General features: G+C 43.0%; 2 protein-coding genes across 3 annotated transcripts; one reads left to right on the top strand and one right to left on the bottom strand.

Annotated features, from left to right (window-relative positions):
• Positions 1-247: 247 nt before the first annotated feature.
• LOC135527171 (runt-related transcription factor 3-like) lies at positions 248-2,491 on the top strand. Its single transcript, XM_064955803.1, has 5 exons — positions 248-478; positions 676-832; positions 958-1,062; positions 1,265-1,372; positions 2,133-2,491. Exons 1-5 carry the CDS (start codon positions 248-250, stop codon positions 2,489-2,491), a joined length of 960 nt encoding a protein of 319 aa, XP_064811875.1.
• A 972-nt stretch (positions 2,492-3,463) lies between these two features.
• clic5a (chloride intracellular channel 5a) lies at positions 3,464-9,785 on the bottom strand. 2 transcript variants are annotated; one of them, XM_064953587.1, is made up of 6 exons: positions 9,156-9,785; positions 5,301-5,410; positions 5,106-5,231; positions 4,816-4,922; positions 4,553-4,734; positions 3,464-4,253 (listed from the first exon to the last, which is right to left on the bottom strand). In XM_064953587.1, the coding sequence occupies exons 1-6, from the start codon at positions 9,732-9,734 to the stop codon at positions 4,089-4,091; spliced, it is 1,269 nt and encodes a 422-aa protein (XP_064809659.1). In that variant the 5' UTR covers positions 9,735-9,785; the 3' UTR covers positions 3,464-4,088. The 2 variants fall into 2 exon arrangements, with proteins under 2 accessions (XP_064809659.1, XP_064809660.1); XM_064953588.1 differs by lacking the exon at positions 9,156-9,785 and adding an exon at positions 7,228-8,581.
• Between the last annotated feature and the right edge of the window lie 13,718 nt (positions 9,786-23,503).

Raw genomic sequence — 23,503 nt, 5'->3', positions numbered from 1 at the left:
GTGCTGTTTAACCCTTCTTTTTACTTTTTTTTTCACAGTACTTAAATATGTATACAATACAGTACTGTATGAATGACAAGAAATAAAGTTACACGCTCTATATGCTCCCAACAATGTTATTTACTAGGCTGTTGAGTGCAGCCATAGATGGGTCAGAACTGTTTTTTAGCAGATTCTTACTTGTTTTATGGCCTCTGTGGCATCAGAAGGCTTTTTGCTTGTTGGCAAATGAAGATCGAGTCTCATCATGTTACTTATTCCCCCAGATCCCCAGATCACTAGCCGTAGGTTCAGTCCACCGCTCCATGGTAAGACCAGAGATGGGACAGTGGGAGTGACCGCTCAGCATGAGGAGAGTGGTCCCCAGAGTACAGCGGACATTCCTGCTGAGTTCAGGCCCACCGACAGCCCCAACTTTCTGGTGTCAAGCCTCCCCGCACACTGGCGTTGCAACAAGACTCTGCCACGTGCCTTCACGGTAACACACACAAAGTCTGGATTCTGAGTCTTCATCACTTGACCTCATGTCAAAGTAAAATTCCCCTTCTTTCAGCTTGCCAGTGTTTACAGTGCACAGTGTACACATGGGAGAGGTACTGAAAGAGGGGACCATTGAACATCTTTTCTCTCCCTATTTAATTTGTCCTCCATCCCCCCTCCGTCCTCCCTCTCCAGGTGGTTGCCCTGGGTGATGTAAGTGACGGTGTTCTAGTCACAGTGATGGCAGGGAATGATGAGAACTGTTCAGCTGAGCTACGGAACGCCACCACGCTGATGACATCACACACAGCACGCTTCAATGACCTCCGCTTTGTAGGACGCAGTGGGAGAGGTGTGTTTGTGTGTGTTTGTGTACAACAGAGTATGTGTGTGTGTGTGTGTTTAACATGTCTCTCTCTCTCTCTCTCTCTCTCTCTCTCTCTCTCTCTCTCTCTCTCTCTCTCTCTCTCTCTGTAGGTAAAAGCTTTAATCTGACCATAACCGTGTTCACCAGTCCTCCCCAGGTGGCCACGTACCACAGAGCTATCAAAGTTACTGTAGACGGACCTAGAGAGCCACGCCGTGAGTACACACACACACACACACACACACACACACACACACACACACACACACACACACACACACACACACACACACACACACACACACACACACACACACACACACACACACACACACACACACACAGACTCAGGTTTTTGAACAGGGACACTCTGATTGAAGAGGGCTATAACTTCATGTGTATGCTGCTCTATGATAGGTCACAGGCAGAAGCTAGAGGTGGGTCCAAACACAGGGCTTTTCAGGGTTGCCATGCCGATGCAGAGTCTCCGCCCCCTCAACAACATCACCAACCCTCCAACAAGAGGTGAAAACAGAGCAGTTAAACACTTTCTGTGTATACTGATGGGCCAAAGTTTACTGATATTTTCATGAGATACTAATAACTATATGAAACACTCATTGCTCTTTTACTCCGTCCCTCCATCACTTTCCCTCTCTCTCTCCCTTCCTTCCCTGTCTCTCTCACTTCCATCCCTGTCTATCTCACTTCCTTCCCTGTCTCTCTCACTGCCTCCCTATCTCTCTAATTTCCTTCCCTGTCTCTCTCACTTCCTTCCCTGTCTCTCTCACTTCCATCCCTGTCTATCTCACTTCCTTCCCTGTCTCTCTCACTTCCTTCACTGTCTCTCTCACTGCCTTCCCTATCTCTGTCATTTCCTTCCCTGTCTCTCTCACTTCCATCCCTGTCTCTCTCACTTCCATCCCTGTCTCCCTCACTTCCTTCCCTGTCTCTCTCACTTCCACCCCTGTCTCTCTCACTTCCTTCCCTGTCTCTCTCACTTCCATCCCTGTTTCTCTCACTTCCTTCCCTGTCTCTCTCACTTCCTTCCCTGTCTCTCTCCCTCATTCTTCCTCTATCCCCTGCTCCTTTCATTATCTCTCCCTCCAGCCTTCCCTCTCTCAGACTCTAGGCCCCTTTCCTCACCCCCCTGGACCAATGATCAATCTTACCCCTTCTCATCCTCAAGAACCACTGGCCTCTCAGGTAGGCATACATGCATGCAGCGTGCACACACAGTAACACAGTGATGTGCCCTCTGACCCTGTGTGCGTCTGTTTTCCAGGTGTGTGTGAGCTGGCTGCTGGGTTTGATCGCCCGTTTCCCCCCCTCTCCTCATTCTCGTCCACTCCCAGAATGCACTTCTCGTCCTTCCCTTACTCCGTCACCCCCCCTCCACCCCCGTACCTCCCCCCACCTTTCCCCACGCTCACCCCCCATTCCCACAGTGGACTCTTCCAGCCCAGCAGCAGCCCCATCCTCTACTATGGAGCCTCTGCTGGGACCAACCACTACATCTCACTGCCAGAGGGGGACAGGACAAACCACTTTACCTCTGGGCCGGGAGGAGACCAGGCCCCCACTGCCGCGCTGGCCAATCAAACTGAGGGTAGGGGGGAGGAGCCTGTGTGGAGGCCATATTGACTCGGACAGGATGGTGCAATCAATCAATCAAGAATCAATCAATCAAGAATCAATCAATCAAGGATCAATCAAAACCTGATGGTTCGTGCTTTACGCCTGTGTCTTTACATTTATTTTTGTTCCCATTAATAATACTAAGATGCACTACGTAGCTCTATGTGTGTGTTTTATGAACTCGTACAAAATGTACTTTTGAGTTTTATGGTTATGTAGTGTTATTTTATGGTTATTGTTGGTTATGGGTAGGCTTATTATCGTTTATCAGGTATGTTTGGTCGATTGTGTTTTATTTTATTGTCTGATGCCAAACAGTTATCTATGAAATGACAAAAAATGATAAATGAATAGCTAATGGATTGAATAATATGTAATTATTTGAATCAAATAAAGGATTGGTTTAATGAAAACAGGTTTGATAAATTCAGTTCCAAATGAAATAAAATTGTATCGATTTGATTAGAACAGAGCCATCAAATGAATACATTCCATTGACAATGGTGCTGAAAACTCAGAAGTCCTCTATTTACTGGTTAGGTTAGGCCTATATGTGGGAGGATTAAGTGTTTCCTTTCTAAACCCCATCACATGTTTCAAATCTTTCCATAACAAATTGAATTGAGATGAATTAAGTGTACTGCACCACTGAAACTGCCTAGCACGAGGATGATTTGTTCAATGCCAGAATCATGGCACAGGAAAACAAAATTAATCACTGATTCAGTGCATGTTGTAGTGCATAAATGTAAAGTTAGGGCACTCTGTCTGCCTGTTTCTGTGTCCCCTCCTCTCCTCTCATGTCCAGTCATAACTATCATCTCATCCACATTGTAACAACATCATTATTTATTCAGCAGAGGGTGAGAGCATGTGGTTTCTGTATGCAAGCACCCTCCCACACTCACTTGTTTACTTTGGTATCATTCATAGAAGAGAATGTCAATTACTTGAGTAATAGTAAAGAGTCCAGCCATCTAATTTATGAGAAAATAGATTTATTATTTAAATTAGAGCAATAACACTCATTAACATTCGCTAACTTATGATCAAATCAGTATAGTTATAAGAAAACTTTGTTGTCAATTCCTGGTTTTACAATTCACACAACAACTCTGTGACCACAGGATGGTGCAGTCTGGGAAAACACTTTGACTTCACAATCACATGTCCTGTCATTCATTCATCTACTAACCAACCATTCATTGAAATCTACTGTGGTTCTTCCATTCAAATAGCACTTTCTCTTCATCCTCGGTTACTGCTCTTTGCTCCAATTTACTGTACTAAAACTGTTCAAATATTAACATATTATATAGATCGAAGATCATATATCTTGAATTAAGTTAATCTTGCAATATTAACATCTTGATCATCTTGCTGCGCCACCCTTGCTCTGAAAATGTATTTTTGTGGGACAGCTGGAACTATATAAAAAAAAATGATTATTTGAGTAAAAGTCTAAAAGTCCAGAAGTGTGAAAGAAAGCAGGATATACTAAAATAGGTTTTATATGACTGAGTCTGGTTTATTTTATTAGATTTAATAAAACCTGATTTGATTCATTCAGAAAAACTACACAGAGTAATGATTCCAGGCATTATCACTTGGACAGCCTCTTGGCCACGTCCTGATAGGCTAGTTCTATTTCTGCATCAGCCGCGCAGGTGTTGGTAAACTCATCTCGCCTGTAGGCATTTTGAATGTAACGCCATACACCCCGCAGCTCTGCAGGGATCTCATAGTTACGGTATCTCTTAGCGACCACCTGGAGACAGAACACACACCATGGAGAGAATCACAATCACTTCTGATACAGTAACCATAATCATATAAACCTATAGGTGACTCTGGCCAAAAGGGGTGCCCTGTATGGACAGAAGGTGTTATTTGAGGTCATAAGAATTTAGGGCACAACACTAAATCCTGGAACATACAGCCTGACACAAACAGATCTGAATGAAACACCAAAGGTAAAAAGATACTGTATCTTGATACAGCCCACTTCTGTAATTGGTTGATCATCACTTTCTGTCTGTAGTTGGATAATAACAATAGGAATAATACCTTGACAACATGTAATTTGGGCAGCAAGTTGCAGTCGGCCAGTGTTAATGTGTCTCCATCTAGATACTTCCGTATAGACCCCCCTTCTGCCACATCTCTGCCATCCTGCAGCTCCTCTGGCAGCGGGGACAGAAGGAACTCATCCAGCTTGGCTAATGCCTTGTTGAGACTTTTCTCTAGAACTGCAGGATGCACACACACATTACTGCACACACACAAACCCAGGCAGCCCACTTAGATCAGTGAAGTGTGTGTTTGTGTACCTGCATTGTTCTCTGGCCTGATGTTTTTGATGTAGGCTGAAAACTTAGCGAAGATGTCGTTTCCTGCCGTATTAGACTCCCGGTTCTTAGCTGACAGTTTAGGGTACCTGAGGAACACCAGCGTTAACAAACACAACCTTATTTAGACTTTTTACAGTGTGTGTGCATGCATGCACGTGTGTGTGTGTGTGTGTGTGTGTGTGTGTGTGTGTGTGTGTGTGTGTGTGTGTGTGTGTGTGTGTGTGTGTGTGTGTGTGTGTGTGTGTGTGTGTGTGTTTGTGTGTGTGTACCTGGGTGGAGCCAGCATATCCTCTAAGTATTCTTCTATCTTATTGATGTCCGTCTTCACCTCTCCTTCGAACGTCAGGAAGGGTGGGTGTGTGCCTGGAGCAAGGTTATGGAGGTCAGCCGGCTTTCTATAGGACAACACACACAGATGGGTTAGTGTATATCTGAGAGTGTGTGTATGTCCGTGTGTGTTTTACCTCTTCAGGTCGACTGTAGTGACGTTGAAGACGACTCCTTTTAGCCAGAGGATCATGAAGAGACGCTGAGAGAACGGACAGTTACCTATACTCTCACCATCACTCCCTGCCTGCACACACACGCACACAAACAACCACGCACACACACACACACACACACACACACACACACACACACACACACACACACACACACACACACACACACACACACACACACACACACACACACACACACACACACACACACACACACACACACTGCAGACATTAGTACACATACAGTTATTGAAATATTTCTTGAGCGAGCATCATACCCTTTTCAAGTTGCACAATTTGTGCATGGATCTCAAAACAATAGGATATGACTACAGCTACCTGTAACCTTCAGGCTACTAAAATCACTGCCCTATACACTCAGACCTTGTCAGACTGGCAATACACACACACACACACACACACACACACACACACACACACACACACACACACACACACACACACACACACACACACACACACACACACACACACACACACACACACACACACACACACACACACACACACACACACACTGCAGACAATAGTACACATGCAGTTATTGAAATATTTCTTGAGCGAGTATCATACCCTTTTCAAGTTGCACAATTTGTGCATGGATCTCAAAACAATAGGATATGACTACAGCTACCTGTAACCTTTAGGCTACTAAAATCACTGCCCTATACACTCAGACCTTGTCAGACTGGCAACACACACACACACACACACACACACACACACACACACACACACACACACACACACACACACACACACACACACACACACACACACACACACACACACACACACACAATGGCGATGGCTGAAAGAGGATCCTGTAAGGGGACACCAGACACACCATGAATAATATATCAACCTTCCATTACACACCTCACTGGACACACTGCCCTGGAACAACTATCACATTATAACTACCCTACTGTACCTCATATACCAGCTAACTACCCCTAGAACTACCTCATTTACCAGCTAACTACCCCTAGAACTACCTCATATACCAGCTAACTACCCCGAGAACTACCTCATACATCAGCTAACTACACCTAGAACGACCTCATATACCAGCTAACTACCCCTAGAATTACCTCATATACCAGCTAACTACCCCTAGAACTACCTCATACATCAGCTAACTACCCCTAGAATTACCTCATATACCAGCTAACTACCCCTAGAAGTACCTCATATACCAGCTAAATATCAACCTAAACCTATCTTACTACTACACACACTGCCCGGTAACTAACCACTAAAAGGCCTACTACATATAGGCTACACAACAATATAACTACCCCTACTACAACTTCCCCTCAACTACACTAACTACCCCCGAACAGTCCATTACCCACCTCAAAATGACAGGAGGCAAGTAACATGAACGCTAATGCAAATCCCTTGTTTATTTAGCATAACATATGCTCCAAATCTACCTCATACTAACTACCCCACTATACCAACTACCATTACCTCATTAGATCTGCATATCAGGGAGCTATGAATAAGTATAAATGAGTCTCATAAGAATGAGTCTGGCAACACTAGAGCCACAACATGACTGAACCATTTAACCAGTTAACCTCATGCTTTCACTGCTTAGAGGACCAGAAATAATTCAGTAGATCTGATCTGTCGGACAGAGAAAGAGAGAGGGGGCAGCAGAGAATAGGAGGAGAAAGGTATAGGGGAGACAGGGGACAGGGGACAGAGAAAACACTCGCAGGCGTGTTGGGTTACTCTGGCCCTGTGCCACGGGAAAACAACAACAACAACAAAACACGCACACTACGCAGCAGATAATCATACAGCAGAAAGACATGATCCTCAAATACACACAGACAGACACACACACACCCCCCACCTTGACAAAAAGTTCAATATCAGGGTCCTTCTCCTCTTCAGCTGCAGACGTGTCAGTCATCTCCACTGCTCTAACGGGTGTGTGTTATCTTCTGCAAAAGTGTGTATGTGTGTATTGTCCGTCTGTGTTCTCAGCCTGGGTTCTGGCCCAGTCACGTTTGTCCTGTTGTACCCAGCAACTGCTTGCTGTGCTGCGCGCTTGTGTGTCAGAGCTTCTGTCCTGACCGTGTCTCTTGATGTATGTGTATGTGTTTGTGTGTGTGTGTGCCCTGGTTGTTTTGATTTGTACTCTGAGTCCAGCTGTCTGAATGAGTGTGTCGGTCAAAAATAGTCAAGGGGGCGGGGGTTGAGGTGTCAGTAAGAAGAGGGGGAGAGGAGGAAAGCAGTAGAGTGGAAAAGGAGAAGTGCTTTGGGATTGTAGTGTAGTGTAGGGAAAATGAGGACAGGTAGGTATGGATGGATCAGGTTCCCTCCCTTATTAACATAATTAGATCTGAAATGAACCCCTTTCCCCTATATACAGTTCACTCCTAGAAAAAAAGGGTTCCAAAAAGGTTCTGTGGCTGTCCCCCATAGGATAATCATTTTTGGTTCCAGGTAAAACCCTTTTTGGTTCCAGGTACAACTCTTTTGGGTTCCATGTAGGACCCTCATTGGAAAAGGTTCTACCTGGAACCAAAAGGGGTTGTTCAAAATGTTCTCCAATGGGTACAGCCAAAGAACCCTTTTTGGTTCTAGATAGCACCTTTTTTCTGTAGTGCACTGCTTTTGTCCAGAGCCTTTTCCCCTGAGTCTAAAAGTGGTGCCCTAAAATAGGAGTAGGGGGACATTTGGGACTCACTCTTCAACTCAAACACCCCTTTGGTGTTGGGAACGGAGGGTGTGTGTGTATGTGTGAGTGTGTGTGTGTGTGTGTGTGTGTGTGTGTGTGTGTGTGTGGGGATGTGTTTTACTGCTGACCTTGTTGTTATTTATTGAGGTGTGTTGCCGTGTTAAATCCAATATAGATAACCTGTGAAGTGGATTTCAGAGTTCCATCAGATTGTAGGAGGATTATAAAACTATTTAAACTATAGAAAACATCAAACAGAAAATCAACTACTCCGCTTCCTCAAGGCCTCACCTGTACTCACACCTGCCCTAATCAATAAATCAATCAAACCTTGAGAGGAAGCAGGATGACCTTACCTGTGATATCCCTCCACAAACACACATCAAATAAACACACAGACACATACAGTAAATGCACTCACAAGGAGGATTCACATGCTACTGGAACCCTCAGTTGAGTCATTGGGGTGGGATGGAATTCCAGTCAGTTCATTTTAAATTTAGAATCTTGGCAACCCCCCCCTCCCCTAACACAAACACAAACACAGTCTACACACACACACACACACACACACACACACACAGCTGACTGTGGTAATGTCACCTAAACTGTCAGAGAAGTGCAAGGCTCTCTCTGGTGGTCTTCAGCCCTACTATCAACCTCAAACCTGTGTGTGTGTGTGTGTGTGTGTGTGTGTGTGTGTGTGTGTGTGTGTGTGTGTGTGTGTGTGTGTGTGTGTGTGTGTGTGTGTGTGTGTGTGTGTGTGTGTGTGTGTGTGTGTGTGTGTGTGTGTGTGTGTGTGTTTGTGTGTGGATGTGTTTTATAGCTCACTTTATCTCAGACATGACCTTGAGAGGGCAACCTCCACTCTGATATCAGTCTACAGAGCATGATGAAACACATACACACCACACACACACCACACACACACATACGCACACACACAGACACGTTATGTTCTTCTATATTCCTTGTTTTACTATCCTTGTAGGGACATTTACTATCCTTGTGGGGACACACAACTGAATTGGGTCTTAAACTCATACTTAATCTTTCACAGTACGTTGTACCCTGATATCATTACCATGTTGTCTTACCCTGGCAAAGAGTGAGATCACTGGCCCATCTGCTACTGGCATTGGTTCCTCAGGAGGGTTCCCCTGCTCTGACAACGATGATGAAGTAGAAATAGATGATGAAGAAGATGACAAAGAGGACCGCCGGGAAGAGGCTTCATCTGTGTTCACCTTCGCATGCAGAACCCTCCTCTCCAACTGCCTCTTCTCCTCCTTCTCCTCCTCCACCTTCTCCTCCTCACTCTCCAGCCTCTCCTCCTCCTCACTCTCTTTCTTTTTCTCCCTTTCTCCCTCGTCTTCTGATGAGCTGGAGGACCTGAAGGAGCTGCTCTTGCTCTCCAGTTGGGGCAGTGGATCCGCAGGTGCCTCTCTCAGGCTCCCGGTGTTCTCGTACTCCACAGTTAGACCGTCTCCGTTCCCGTTCCCGGATGCCTGGGGTGCTTCCACATCACAGTAAACAGAATCATTCACCAGGTCACTGGGTGTCTCGTAGATACTGCTGGTCTGGGTCTGGTTCTGGTAGGTATCCTCCGTTGGGCTGTCTGAGTCTCTGTCCAGGGGAGTCTCGTAAATGTTCTCACTCTGCTGCTCCATGTTCATGTTCTCACCACGATGCAACAGGTGCTTCTGACATGGAGGAGAGGGAGGGAGGGAGGGAGGGGGAGGTAAGGGAAAAGAGAGAGAGAGATGGAGGTTGATGAGATTGTAAATGACCTGGGGGCCGTGTGTGCACATGAGCGGTCTGTCCCCACCAACACTTATTGCTGTGATTATCCTGGGACTTTGAACCTGGAGGACGAGTTCACTCAAGGAGAGCAGAGCAGAGGAGAGGAGAGGAGAGGAGAGGAGAGGAGAGGAGAGGAGAGGAGAGGAGAGGAGAGGAGAGGAGAGGAGAGGAGAGGAGAGGAGAGGAGAGGAGAGGAGAGGAAAACATGATTGCCATAATTTTCAGATATAAATTAGCTGGACTCCCGGACCCAGATTCCCCAGGCATAAAGATCAATTGAGTATCTCTAGTAGGCTGCAGAAAGGGGAGAGGAGACCCGTAGATTAGCCCTCGGTCCACTGGGCCAATCAAGAAGCGTCTGTTGTGGGTGTGACGCGTCTATCGACGTATCCTATATTACGATTGGTTTACCAAGCTGCTTGTTAAAAGGAGCACCTCTATTTTGAGGAAGTTTTAGGACATCGTCAAGATATTGAAATGACAACAGCTATTGTAGATAGCTATGGATGTGAAAGCGGATCTCTTTAAAACCAAATGAGAAAGCTGTGGAATTGTTGACAAACTAACAAGGTGCGTATGACGATCTTGCGCAGTCCTTCAGCTGGCTAGCTAACTAGTAAACATCCAATGTTAGCTACCCGGCAGAGGTAGTAAGTCAGCTACTAAACTTTTAGTTTGGAAAAAAGTAATCAGTTGTAGCTATATTTCTCTGAAGCTAGTAGGGAGCTATAACTGTCATTAAAATCACTAGCTAGCTACATGGTGTGCTGTGGTGGTGGTGGTGGCAGTGCATTGGTGGCAGCAGTAGTAGTGGTAGTGGTGGTGGTGGTAGTGGTGGTGGGGGTTGTCAATATAATGTAAGGCAAGACCCCCCTGAAATGTGTGACGACCCTCCCACTCTGTCTGCCGTATTCTCTCTTTGTTGTTTCCTTATTAGGATGTCGGTGGGCGGAGTTGGGAGGGTCGTCAGCTACATGGGAAACACCTGGGCCCGGTGTCTCCCAGGATAAATACACCACTTCCCCATTCATGGAGACTCTCTCCATGCAGACACCTTTATGGATTTTGTTGTGTTTCTTGGTGGTTTTTGAGTTGTTTGCTTTAGCATCTTTTCAACACCCTGCATTATCACATTCATGCATGCAAAACACTCACTTACACTACTGATTACTGATTACACACACCATTGTATATTTTCCATAGTTGCTTAAGTTAATAAATCTATATTTTGTTACGCCTTATCTCCACGTTGTCTCCCTTTTGTTACGGGCTTTGAGCCGGTTCGTGACAAATGGACAAAATGAATGGGAACATATTGGCACCATACGAAACATATACACGATGTCCAATACCACTCAAAGGGACAGAATTGAATTCAAAGCTTATGGCAAATATCATATGGTAAATGCCAAGTGTCACACAGCAAAAATCCAATAGATGGTGAACGCGCTCCACAGTAAATGTTCATATTCCAAATGCACATCAACCCAAGACCCAAGGGTCACATTTTGAAAATTAGAAGAAAAAACCCCAACTTATCACTCCCTTAAAGTGCTTTCTGGACCGTTTGTCAATTATACATGTATAAGAACTGTATGAACATACTTTTGTCATATTTTATTGTCATTCTTTTTACTTGTCCATAAGGTATGTTTTGTCCATTTGCAATATGATTTCATAGGAAGTCAAAGGTCGAAGTCAAAAGTCAGTGAACCATTGCCAAATGCCATAAATGTCCAAATGCAATATGAAAGTATGGAAAATGCCAAATTGGGATGTTATGTCGATTTGCCATGTACGATCATAGGAAGTCGGTTTCCAAACCCAAAAGTCAGTGAACCATGTCCAAATGGCATTTAAACTGCCCAAATGATATATAGCACTACGTTAAGCCATGAATCAACCTAGATGGTCTATTTGTCATGTATGAGGGAGAAGTGGGACTCTGTTTTTTAACAATTAAATAAAAATAAAAAAAACGTCAAATGACCAGGGGTGGCCCCTATTGGATGGGCACGGGTGGGGGTTGCTCCCTACCCAACCGTAGACCCTTTTCTCCCCCTAAAGGCATTAAAAACCATTTTAAAAATGTGCTCCTGGTAACCCATTCCAATCACCAGGTTCACGGCTGTCCATTTGCAAAGTGTTTCAATGGGCATTTACCATCACGAATTTGACATGCTCAAAAATACTGCAGGAATGAGAAATTGACTGGCCCGATGAACTCGGGATGGCTGGGCAGTGATTCTGGTTTCTCTCCATCACTTGTTTGTGTTGATTTCAGAATGTCAATTTGGTGATGGTCTATCACTGTTTAAACATGTTGCAAATGGACACAAGTTAGCCAGCAAGTCACCGTCCATCAGTCAATTAAATATCATTCTGACACCAAACTGATACAAACTGACACCACACCCACTTTATCCAACTCGTTTAGAAGCCAACTATCACATATTTCAGAGCAGGCCCAAAATTCACAGCACCTTCTGTTTAAACCATAATAAAAACATAAAACATGTAGTTCTAGCTGCGGGTCCAGATCTGACATTATGTGTAGGCCTAGCTGAGGCGACCTCGAATCCCAAGTTTCGGCTCTATAGGCCATATGGAGTTCGAGCAGTGATCTTAACTTCTTGGTGACAGGGTGCAGTATTTTCACGTCTGGATGAAATGCATGCCCAAATTCAACTGCCTGCTACTCATCCCTAGAAGACAAGATATGCATATTATTAGTATGCATATTATTAGTAGATATGGACAGAAAACACTCTGAAGTTTCATGTCTCATGTCTGTGAGTATAACATAACTTATTTAGCAGGTGAAACCCAGAGGACAAACCATTCAGATTTCTTTTTTTGGAGGTCACTCTTTTCAATGGGATTTCATTGGGAATCCAGATTTCTAAGGGACCTTCTTGCAGTTCATATCGCTTCCACTGGATGTCAACAGTCTTTAGAAATTGGTTGAGGTTTTTCCTTTGTGTAATGAAGAAGTACGGCCTACTTGAACGAGGGTCACTTGAAGTGTGCTGTTAGATAGAGGTGCATGACCAGAAAGCTAGCTACAGTTTTTCCTCCTGTATTGGACACAGAGCATCCCGTCTTCAATTTTATCGATTATTTATGTTAAAAAATACCTATAGTTGTATTACGAAAGTAGTTTGAAATGTTTTGGCAAAATTTACAGGTAACTTTTGAGATATTTTTTAGTCACGTTGCGCAAGTTGGATCTGGTGTTTTTCTGGATCAAACGCGCCAAATAAATGGACATTTTGGATACATATCGACGGAATTAATCGAACAAAAGGACCATTTGTGATGTTTATGGGATATATTGGAGTGCCAACAAAAGAAGCTTGTCAAAGGTAAGGTATGAATTATATTTTTATTTCTGCGTTTTGTGTCGCGCCTGCAGGGTTGACATATGCTTTTCTCTCTTTGTGTACGGAGGTGCTATCCTCAGATAATAGCATCGTTTGCTTTCGATGAAAAGTCTTTTTGAAATCTGACATGTTGGCTGGATTCACAACAAGTGTAGCTTTAATTTGCTATCTTGCATGTGTGATTTAATGAAAGTTTGATTTTTAATGTAATTTATTTGAATTTGACGCTCTGCATTTTCCCTGGCTTTTGGCCAGGTGGGCTAGCGTCCCACATATCCCAGATAGGTTAATTGGTGCTGAAAATCCACATTTTCCGGGCGTTGCTACTGGGTCCTTGAATGAGCTATCGGACAGAAACGTTAGGGTCCATCTCTATGGGCCGAGGCGGTTTCAATGCACCAGGTCTTGCGACTCTGGGACTTTTCTAAATGTCGTCATTTTCGTGATGGTCAAAATGAAATGAAGTTATTGCAACTGTACGAGGCTGTTTCTTGGTCTGAGAACCTCCTAGAGCCACATAACTCACCACGTACTATCAACTTGAGCTCGAGAACAGGTTTCTAAAGTTTCAGAGCTCTAGGTCTGACGGTTCTTTGATAGATCGAACGAAGGTAACTATTGCAGGTTCTGTGTGTCTGTAAGACCCACACTCTGTCACTTCGTCCTTGCTGTGTGTGTGTGTGAGCTTTTCTTGGAAATCTGATGGGAGACACGACTGATTTACAGTTCATGAGTGTTGCCTAATCACACATATGAAGTTTTGGAAAGATGTGACTTTTTTAACCCTTCGAAACAGCCCCTATGACCTCAATTAAAGGCACTTCCAGTTGGCACAGGAAGCTAAAAGTAAACATATATACCCCCTCCTTGGGGTAGTCTCTTACAGAATGTTGAGTTTTAAGTCTTTACGTTAAGAACTGACTGATTTACAGAGGGTTGAATGAGTGTGTGCGATTTCAGAAAATCACAGAAATCTCGCAGAGCTCCGAAACTCACCTTAACGGATTCCTCTGAACACACCACACCTGGATCTGTAACTTTTTGGAAAAAAAATAAAAACATTTCTTTGACCATCACCAATTGTACATTGTACGATTTCTCGTAAATTACAATAGATAAATGGCTGGTTCATTTTTCCTGACACCATAGGTTCATGTACTTTGACGTGAAGTAGTCAAATTAGCGCTTTATTTTTGTTTTTATCCCAGAAAAATGGCTTTAACTCAAAAATCGACACCATCTTGTTTCTGGGCTAACAGCCCATTAGTCCAAACCTATGCTCACCAAGTTTTGTCTTCGAAGTCCTTTCCGTTTAGGAGAAATGGCCATGGTGGCCATTGGGGATGTTTTGTACATTTGCAATAAGATTCCAATCGCCATCTGGTGGAATTTACCCGGGACAGCGGAAAAAGGACCAAAATTTTAAAATGTTATAAAACGGAAACCAAATGTCGGTTTCCCAGAAGATCTGGCCCCGACAAATGGGCCGCCGCCGTGTTTTACAAACATTCGTGGACGTTTAGTAAGGGACCTTACATTTGCAATATGGAGATTTTCATCGATCATACAGCAAATGCAGAAAAGTGCCCTTCATGTATGTAATGACTAATTTCCTGATTTTCTAGTTAGCTCCATTAGCTTAGCAGTTGTCATTTGATTTCCATTTTAAACCCTAGCCTGCAGGCTTTGCATATGGGCGGTGAAATTCACTGGGACTTATTTGAAAATAACCACAGGTGTGTTTGTGTGTGTGACACAGTGTGTGTGTTTGTCACAGTGACACCGTGTGTGTGTCCTGTGAGCCCTGCCAGATCACACCAGTGGTAATTCAGTATATTAAGGAGATTTCACAGACTTGTAAAATATCATAGTCCTCTCTGTTCTCCTTAGTAAGATGAAACACAAACTGGAAAATGACATTTGGACATGGGAGAGTGTCACGTTATTTCCTTTGTTTTGTCTTTATTTTAGTATGGCCAGGGCATGAGTTGGGGTGGGCAGTCTATGTTTTGTGTTTCTATGTCTTTCTATTTCTGTGTTCAGCCTAGTATGGTTCTCAATCAGAGGCAGGTGTCATTAGTTGTCTCTGATTGAGAATCATACATAGGTAGCCTGTTTTTCACTGTTGGTTTGTGGGTGATTGTTTCCTGTGTCAGTGTTTGTGACACACGCGACTGTTTCGGTTTGGTCACATTTATTGTTTTTTGTATTTTGTGTTCATGTTGAGTTTTTCTTATTAAAACATGGACACTTACCACGCCCCATCTTGGTCTGATCCTTGCTACACCTCTTCAGAGGAAGAAATCAGCCGTTACAGAGAGTCTCCCTCAGAGAGAGGAAGCTTTTCAGAAAATGTCATCTTGAAATACATGTATATTATACGTCTTTATAACAATATATTATAGCTAAAGGCTTTATTGGTACATACTCCACAACCATAATTTGGTATTTTTCCATCACATAGTTTGTTTGGACTTTTAGTTGAAGCATTTGCACCTCCCCTGACTGCAGTCATCGACTTCCGTTTGCTTTCGTTAGTCACCTTGAACACGGCCATATAAAGGCTTTATTGGTGTTAAAGCAAGAATAGTTAGTTGTTACATACATTTTTTTAAACTTCTAAATTAATGACAGATACCCATTGATTCTTGAAGAATATAACTTATAAATGCCTCAAGGTTAGTCAAAATGTTATCCAAAATATAAGCTTGTTTTACTCCAATGCTTGTAAACAATGTAAACAAACACTTTCTAGCCTCAAAACATAGTTTTAACAATCATTTTGATATCATGGATGGTTAGTCCTTGCATTCATAGCTCTGTCTATGAATTTGAGTGGTCACATTTCTCCAGGCCCATCCCTCAGCTTTATACCAAAACATAGGTGGGGTGATCGCTTTATTTTTTTCAACTAAGGACTCTATCCTTAGTGTGTACTCCACACTAATTTGGTCTCAATCACTCACTCACTCTTAGAATGTTAGCGCTGCTGTACTTCCTCTTTAGCGTCGCCTCATTGGCTGCTTCGTTGGGAAAGACAGAAAGTGGCGGCGGTGTTGTTGGTGTCGTTTGACGGTTTCAGAGCTGACTATCTCAGACGGTTCCTTCTATCCAACCTAAAGCTTCTGTACTCACAGGGAGTCCTTGTGGAACAGATTACTAATGTCTTTATCACCAAGACCTTCCCCATCCATTACAGCCTGATAATATATATATATATATGACAGGTCTGTATGCAGAGTCTCATGGTGCCGTAGCTAGCGATGTGTTTGACTTCACCACCTTCAATGACAACGACCCCTTCTGGTGGACGAAGCCGCGGCACTCTGGGGAAGGTGCACCTGCGACAGCCTAAAATCAGACACTGATGTAGTTTTCCAACAGCAATGCTCAGTGCAACATGACACACACACCCTTGCTTTTCATTGGAATGTCAAAATAAACTCCCCCATATCACACACTCACAAACTGTAAATATATATGTGTACATTGAACTATCAATTGGTGAGAGAGAGAGAGAGAGACTCAAATATCACATCAATTTGTACATATCCACACTGTATACAATCACGTCAAAGTTCGTTTCAGTCACGTCTTTGGTCACGTTCACTTGGGTCAAACAAAAACACTAATGATTGGTTGACAATAGAGCCTCCCACAATGCAGGGTGATGCTGCAGGGTGAAGTTGGGGAAGATCAACTTCAAAAACTTGCAGTCGACTCACGTAATGATGTTTGATCACATGGTTATTGTAAAGCTCAGGCAGTCGTAATGTGGCACAAGTCTGACAATTTTTATCCACATACTGCAACACACTTTGAATGGCAGTGACCAACATTGGTCATCGACTCAACAAAATTGATCAACTCAAACATGGACAATATTACATTGCATTATATTGTGCTCAGTTCTGCTGATTTTTTATTTTTTTTACTGTACGAGTATGTGTGTGTTAACAGGTAGATGACAACGTGGGTCTGCTGCTGTCAGAGCTGAAGCGGTTGGGGTTGTGAGGGCGTGTCAACATCATCGTCACCAGCGACCAGGGAATGGCCTAGTATTACACAGATCGCATCATCAGACTGGACAAATGTCATCACCCTGACAACTACTCAGTAGTAGACCTAACCCCTGCTGCTATCATACCCAATGGAGCTATACACACAGTTTATGACTAGTTAAAGGAGATTCTGGTTAATGTGTCAGCTGCTGGGGCTGCCACTGGCGCCAAACAACTGATCTCTGTCCCAGGCACGCTGCTTCCTGGCTGGGGAGGGCTGTGTCGACACCCCCCTAATGGTGGGACTGGTGGTGGGGGTACTGCTGGTTCTCACCACACTCACAGGTCAGTCTGCCTTATTGTTTGTATTACATGCATTACATTATTATCATGTTTCTATTGAAATATGTTGTTTTTACTATAGCCGAAAGACAGGACATTTAAATGAGCACTACAATCATGGCCAAAAGTTTTGAGAATGGCACAAATATGAATTTTCACAAAGTCTGCTGCCTCAGTTTGTATGATGGCAATTTGCATGTACTCCAGAATGTTATGAAGAGTGATCAGATGAATTGCAATTAATTGCAAAGTCCCTCTTTGCCTTGCAAATGAACTGAATCTCCCAAAAACATTTCCACTGCATTTCAGCCCTGCCACAAAAGGACCAGCTGACATCATGTCAGTGATTCTCTCGTTTAAAAAAAAAATGTTTTAAATGTTATATCCGTTATTTTACCAAGTGAGATTACTGAGAACACGTTCTCATTTACAGCAATGACCTGGGGAATAGTTATAGGGGAAAGGAGGGGGAAGAATGAGCCAATGGTTTGAGGACCAGATTGGGAATTAAGCCAGGACACCCTGGGGTTAACACCCCTACTCTTACAATAAGTGCCATGGGATCTTTAATGACCTCAGAGAGTCAGGACACCCGTTTAACGTCCCAGCCAAAAGATGGCACCCTACACAGGGCAATGTCCCCAATCACTGCCCTGGGGCATTGGGATATTTTTTAGACTAGAGGAAGGAGTGCCTCTTAATGGCCCTCCAACACCACTTCAGGCAGCATCTGGTCTCCCATCCAGGGACTGAACAGGACCAACCCTGCTTAACTTCAGAAGCAAGCCAGCAGTGGTATGCAGGGTGGTATGCTGCTGGCATAGGTGTGTGTGTGTTGACGAGGACAAGGCTGGAGATCACTCTGTCATGCTGATTGCGTTCGAATAACAGACTGGAAGCTTCAAAAGCAGGGTGGTGCTTGGAATCATTGTTCTTCCTCTGTCAACCATGGTTGCCTGCAAGGAAACACATGCCGTCGTCATTGCACATTAAGGGCTTCACAGGCAAGGATATTGCTGCCAGTAAGATTGCACCTAAATCAACCATTTATCGGATCATCGATAACTTCAAGGAGAGCGTGTCACGCCCTGGTCGAAATATATGATGTTTATTCTTCATTTATTCGGTCAGGCCAGGGTGTGACATGGGTTATTGTGGTGTGTTTTTGTCTTGGGGTTTTGTGGGATGTCTAGCGTTAGTCTATGGCTGCCTGAGGCGGTTCTCAATCAGAGTCAGGTGATTATCGTTGTCTCTGATTGGGAACCATATTTAGGCAGCCATATTCTTTGTGTGTTTCGTGGGTGATTGTCCTTAGTGTCCTTGTTCCTGTATCTGTGTTAGTTTACACTAGTATAGGCTGTTTCGTTTTTCGTTACGTTCTTTGTTTTGTAGTATTTGTATTGATTCATGTTTACGTTTGTTCATTAAACATGGATCGCAATCTACACGCTGCATTTTGGTCCGACTCTCCTTCACCGCATGAAAACCGTTACAGAGCGGTTCAATTGTTGTGAAGAAGGCTTCAGGGCGCCCAAGAAAATCCAGCAAGCGCTAGGTCCAGTAAGCGCTAAAGTTGATTCAGCTGTGGGATCGGGGCACCACCTGTACAGAGCTTGCTCAGGAATGGCAGCAGGCAGTTGTGAGTGCATCTGCACGCACAGTGAGGTGAAGACTTTTGGAGGATGGCCTGGTGTCAAGAAGGGCAGCAAAAGAAGCCACTTCTCTCCAGGAAAAACATCAGGGACAGCCTGATATTCTGCAAAATGTACAGGGATTGGACTGCTGAGGACTGGGATAAAGTCATTTTCTCTGATGAATCCCCTTTCCGATTGTTTGGGGCATCCAGAAAAAAGCTTGTCCAGAGAAGACAAGGTGAGCGCTACCATCAGTCCTGTGTCATGTCAACAGTAAAGTATCCTGTGACCATTCATGTGTGGGGTTGCCTCTCAGTGGGCTCACTCACAATTTTGCCTAAGAACACAGCCATGAATAAAGAATGGTACCAACACATCCTCTGAGAGCAACTTCTCCCAACCATCCAGGAACAGTTTGGTGACGAACAATGCCTTTTACAGCATGATGGAGCACCTTGCCATAATGCAAAAGTGATAACTAAGTGTCTCGGGGAATAAAACATCAATATTTTGGGTCCATGGCCAGGAAGCTCACCAGACCTTAATCCCATTGAGAACTTGTGGTCAATCCTCAAGAGGCGGGTGGACAAACGAAAACACACAAATTCTGACAAACTCCAAGCATTGATTATGCAAGATCCTGCCATCAGTCAGGATGTGGCCCAGAAGTTAATTGACAGCATGCCAGGGCGGATTGCAGAGGTCTTCATAAAGAAGTGTTAACACTGCAAATATTGACTCTTTGCATCAACTTCATGTATAATTGTCAATAAAAGCCTTTGACACTTATGAAATGCTTGTAATTATACTTCAGTGTTCCATAGTAACATCTGACAAAAATATTTAATGACACTTGTGGAACCTTGTGGAAATTAATATTTGTCCTTCTCAAAACTTTTGGCCACGACTGTACTACCCTTCTCTCTCTCCCTCTCTTCTCTCTCTCTTCTCTTCCTCTCCCCTCTCCCCTCTCTCTTCCTCTCTCCTCTCTCTCTTCCTCTCATCTCTCTCTCTCTCTCTCTCTCTCTCTCTCTCTCTCTCTCTCTCTCTTTCTCAGGTCTGTTTAAGTTGTGGAGGCCACGGCGTCAGTCTGCCTCTCGTCCCTTCCAATACGTCTCGATACAGGACGATGATGTTGATGATGCTGACCCTCTGCGAAACTAAATTAATCATTCACAGCTCCCAGCCCGACTATACTGACCAACCACAGATCATAACAACAAACCATGCAACAAAACAAGCAACAAACCAAAGCTCACCACCATGCTCCCAACAACTAGTCAGAACTCAAATGGGAATAAATAGGGAATAGTGTCATTTCAGACACAGCCATACTCTTTTACAAGAGTTACAGAGCGGTAGTCAGATTTCAGATTTATACACTCCTCATTCTCTGTGGTACAATACTTACAGTATGGAGTATTCAAATAAATATGTACACTATAAATAAACATATTGAACCATAAATAGATAAAACTAAAGAAATAAGACACTAAAGAGAACAGTCAATTTGTAGAAACAGACTGGGGTTACTTGAATTTGTCTGTATACAGAGAAACCATCTAATATGGTATAACACGTGTTTATATATTTGAAGAAATGCTCTGTTAATTTTTTTGCAAGACAATCCTATAAAGAAGAATACATGTTTGCTAGGAGAGCTTCTGGTAAAGGGATGTAAATTTGTATTTTGAAGGGTTTAATTCCTAAAGAGTTCCTCTATTTTGCAGAAGTAGCAGTAGTAATTGTTTGAACAGCAGTGATGGGTTTTGTTAGCTACTCTGTAGACTGCTGAGCCAGGGAGTGGAGTCAGAAACAGGACTGAAGCTATGTTTCTGCTGTTTGTTAGTCAGTTAATTTGATTATATTTAGAAGTGTGTGTGTCTGTGTGTGCTGAAGTAAGCTATAGCTCTGGTACTGTATGGTTTCCTGTAGTGTTAAAAGGAGACAGACAAGCTGTATTGTTCGATTCAGGTCCTTTATCTGAAAATAAGTTATTGGAGGAAAACAGTTTCAGTTTGTCTGATTCTCTGGTCAAGCCACTGTGTGTGCGTGTGCCCGCGTGTGTTTGTTGGCAGAGAAAGGCTGTGTGCCTGTGTGTGTGTGTCGGTGTAGAGAAGTCAAAGATCTGCTGTTACTATGGTTACTATACCATAGTAACCATAGTACTATGATTAATATGCTGTAACTATGCTGTAACTAACTGGTCCTCAGGGTGTTTCTGCTCATATTGTCATTGACTGACATATGAAGCGTAAAGTAAACCTAAATGTTGTGTCCACATTGTATCATTATTTTGCAACGCATCTATGATTAATCATTACACTGGATATAACTGACGTGTGTGTGTGTGTGTGTGTGTGTGTGTGTGTGTGTGTGTGTGTGTGTGTGTGTGTGTGTGTGTGTGTGTGTGTGTGTGTGTGTGTGTGTGTGTGTGTGTGTGTGTGTGTGTGTGTGTGTGTGTGTGTGTGTGTGAAAAAGAAGGGGAAAGAGTATGTGTCATTGGAACCACCAGGAAAAAAGAAAAGAACACAACAACACATGTTGGGTATGAATAGTTTATATATTCTTAATTTCAGTCACATTATAATGTATTAAAATGCAAAGATATAAAATTAAATAGATACTGACTCATGTAACATTTGTATATTTTTCTGATGAAACTACATGTTTTAAAATATGGGTTATCTTATCTCTTATTACCAATATCGCTATAGATACTACTACTATCTCTGTGGTATCTCATAGTATGTCTGAATTGTCACAGGTTAATAGTCTTTTCAGGAGGTAATGTTACAGTAATAATCCATATCACAGCATCAACTTTAGTGCAACAATCTCCAAACATTAGCATCAGAGGGGTATGTCACCAAGAAAGATCAATAAGTTAGCTTGTCAAACGTTGAACCCTCCAGAGGGGTATACTACAAAGCTAGATCAAGGAGTTAGCCGGTTAACTTGCCTGAATATTTTTTAAATACTTTTTTTTTTTCAAATGACCAGGGGTGCCCCCTATTGGATGGGCACGGGTGGGGGTTGCTCCCTACCCTTTTCTCCCCCTAAAGGCAAAACCATTTTAAAAAATGTGCTCCTGGTAACCCATTCCAATCACCAGGTGCACGGCTGTCCATTTGCAATGTGTTTCAATGGGCATTTACCATCACGAATTTGAGGGGGGGTGTAAGCTTGAAATGGGGCAGACCCAGGACAACAACACAATATCAAGTCCTATAAAACACTATTTTCATCATTCTCATTCAGTTTGGACATTCTAAATGGAAGAACATAAATCAGCAGTACATAACTAGAATCAATATTGCTAGGGGCAACAAGAGATATGTCCAAGCTGAGGGACATGGACACATCAACATTAGAAAAATGTAAACCCTCACCAAATAAAAACACTAATATATTTATTTATTACACTCCTTGAGCTGAACCAACTATGTAGTTTTCAAGGGGGTCCTGTGAGTTCAAAGGAAGTAATGACTTATGTCATAACTTCTATATCACACCTGTACAATACATCCATGTTAAGTTTGGTTAAAGGTAGATTCAACAATATGACATCATCATTTCTGTTAACTGCAGAAATTAATTTTACTGTTGATTTCTGTAAGTAGGAAGTTGACCCATATGATGATGTCATATTGCAGTGTACCTTTAACCTGCTCTGTGCTTATAAGAGCTGGCTCCAGCTCAGCCTGATGCCCTGACTGACTTTATTTTTTATAAAACTAGTTTCTGATATGAACCTGGAACAATACAGCCTAATCTCTGAGCCGAATGCGTCTCAAACTTTGGCTACAAAGTTCAGACCCTTTACCTGCTGTTACTTTTGACCCAGAACAGAAACAGAGAGAGGTTAAAGGTCAAATGTAGAATGCTGAGTCCACTTGTGACTCCAAATGCAGACGCTCAAGTGTATTATTGCTTTTATAAATAAAGTTAATATATATTTGCACCATATGAAGTTCATATATGTTCATCTATATTTGCACCAAATAAAGTTCACATATATACAGTAACAATCAAAAGTTTGGACACACCTACTCATTACAGGGTTTTTCTTTATTTTTTACTATTTTCTACATTGTAGAATAATAGTTAAGAAATCAAAACTATGACATAACACATGCAATCATGTAATAACCAAAAAAGTGTTAAACAAATCAAAGTGTATTTTATATTTGAGATTCTTCAAAGTAGCCACCCTTTGGCTTGATTACACCTGTGCACACTCTTGGCATTCTCTCAACCAGCTTCATGTCACCTGGAATGT

Source organism: Oncorhynchus masou, chromosome 32 (genome assembly GCF_036934945.1).
Source record: "Oncorhynchus masou masou isolate Uvic2021 chromosome 32, UVic_Omas_1.1, whole genome shotgun sequence".
Lineage (NCBI taxonomy): Eukaryota > Metazoa > Chordata > Actinopteri > Salmoniformes > Salmonidae > Oncorhynchus > Oncorhynchus masou.
The sequence above is the reverse complement of the archived record's forward strand: the minus strand, read 5'-3'. Positions and strand labels throughout refer to the sequence as shown.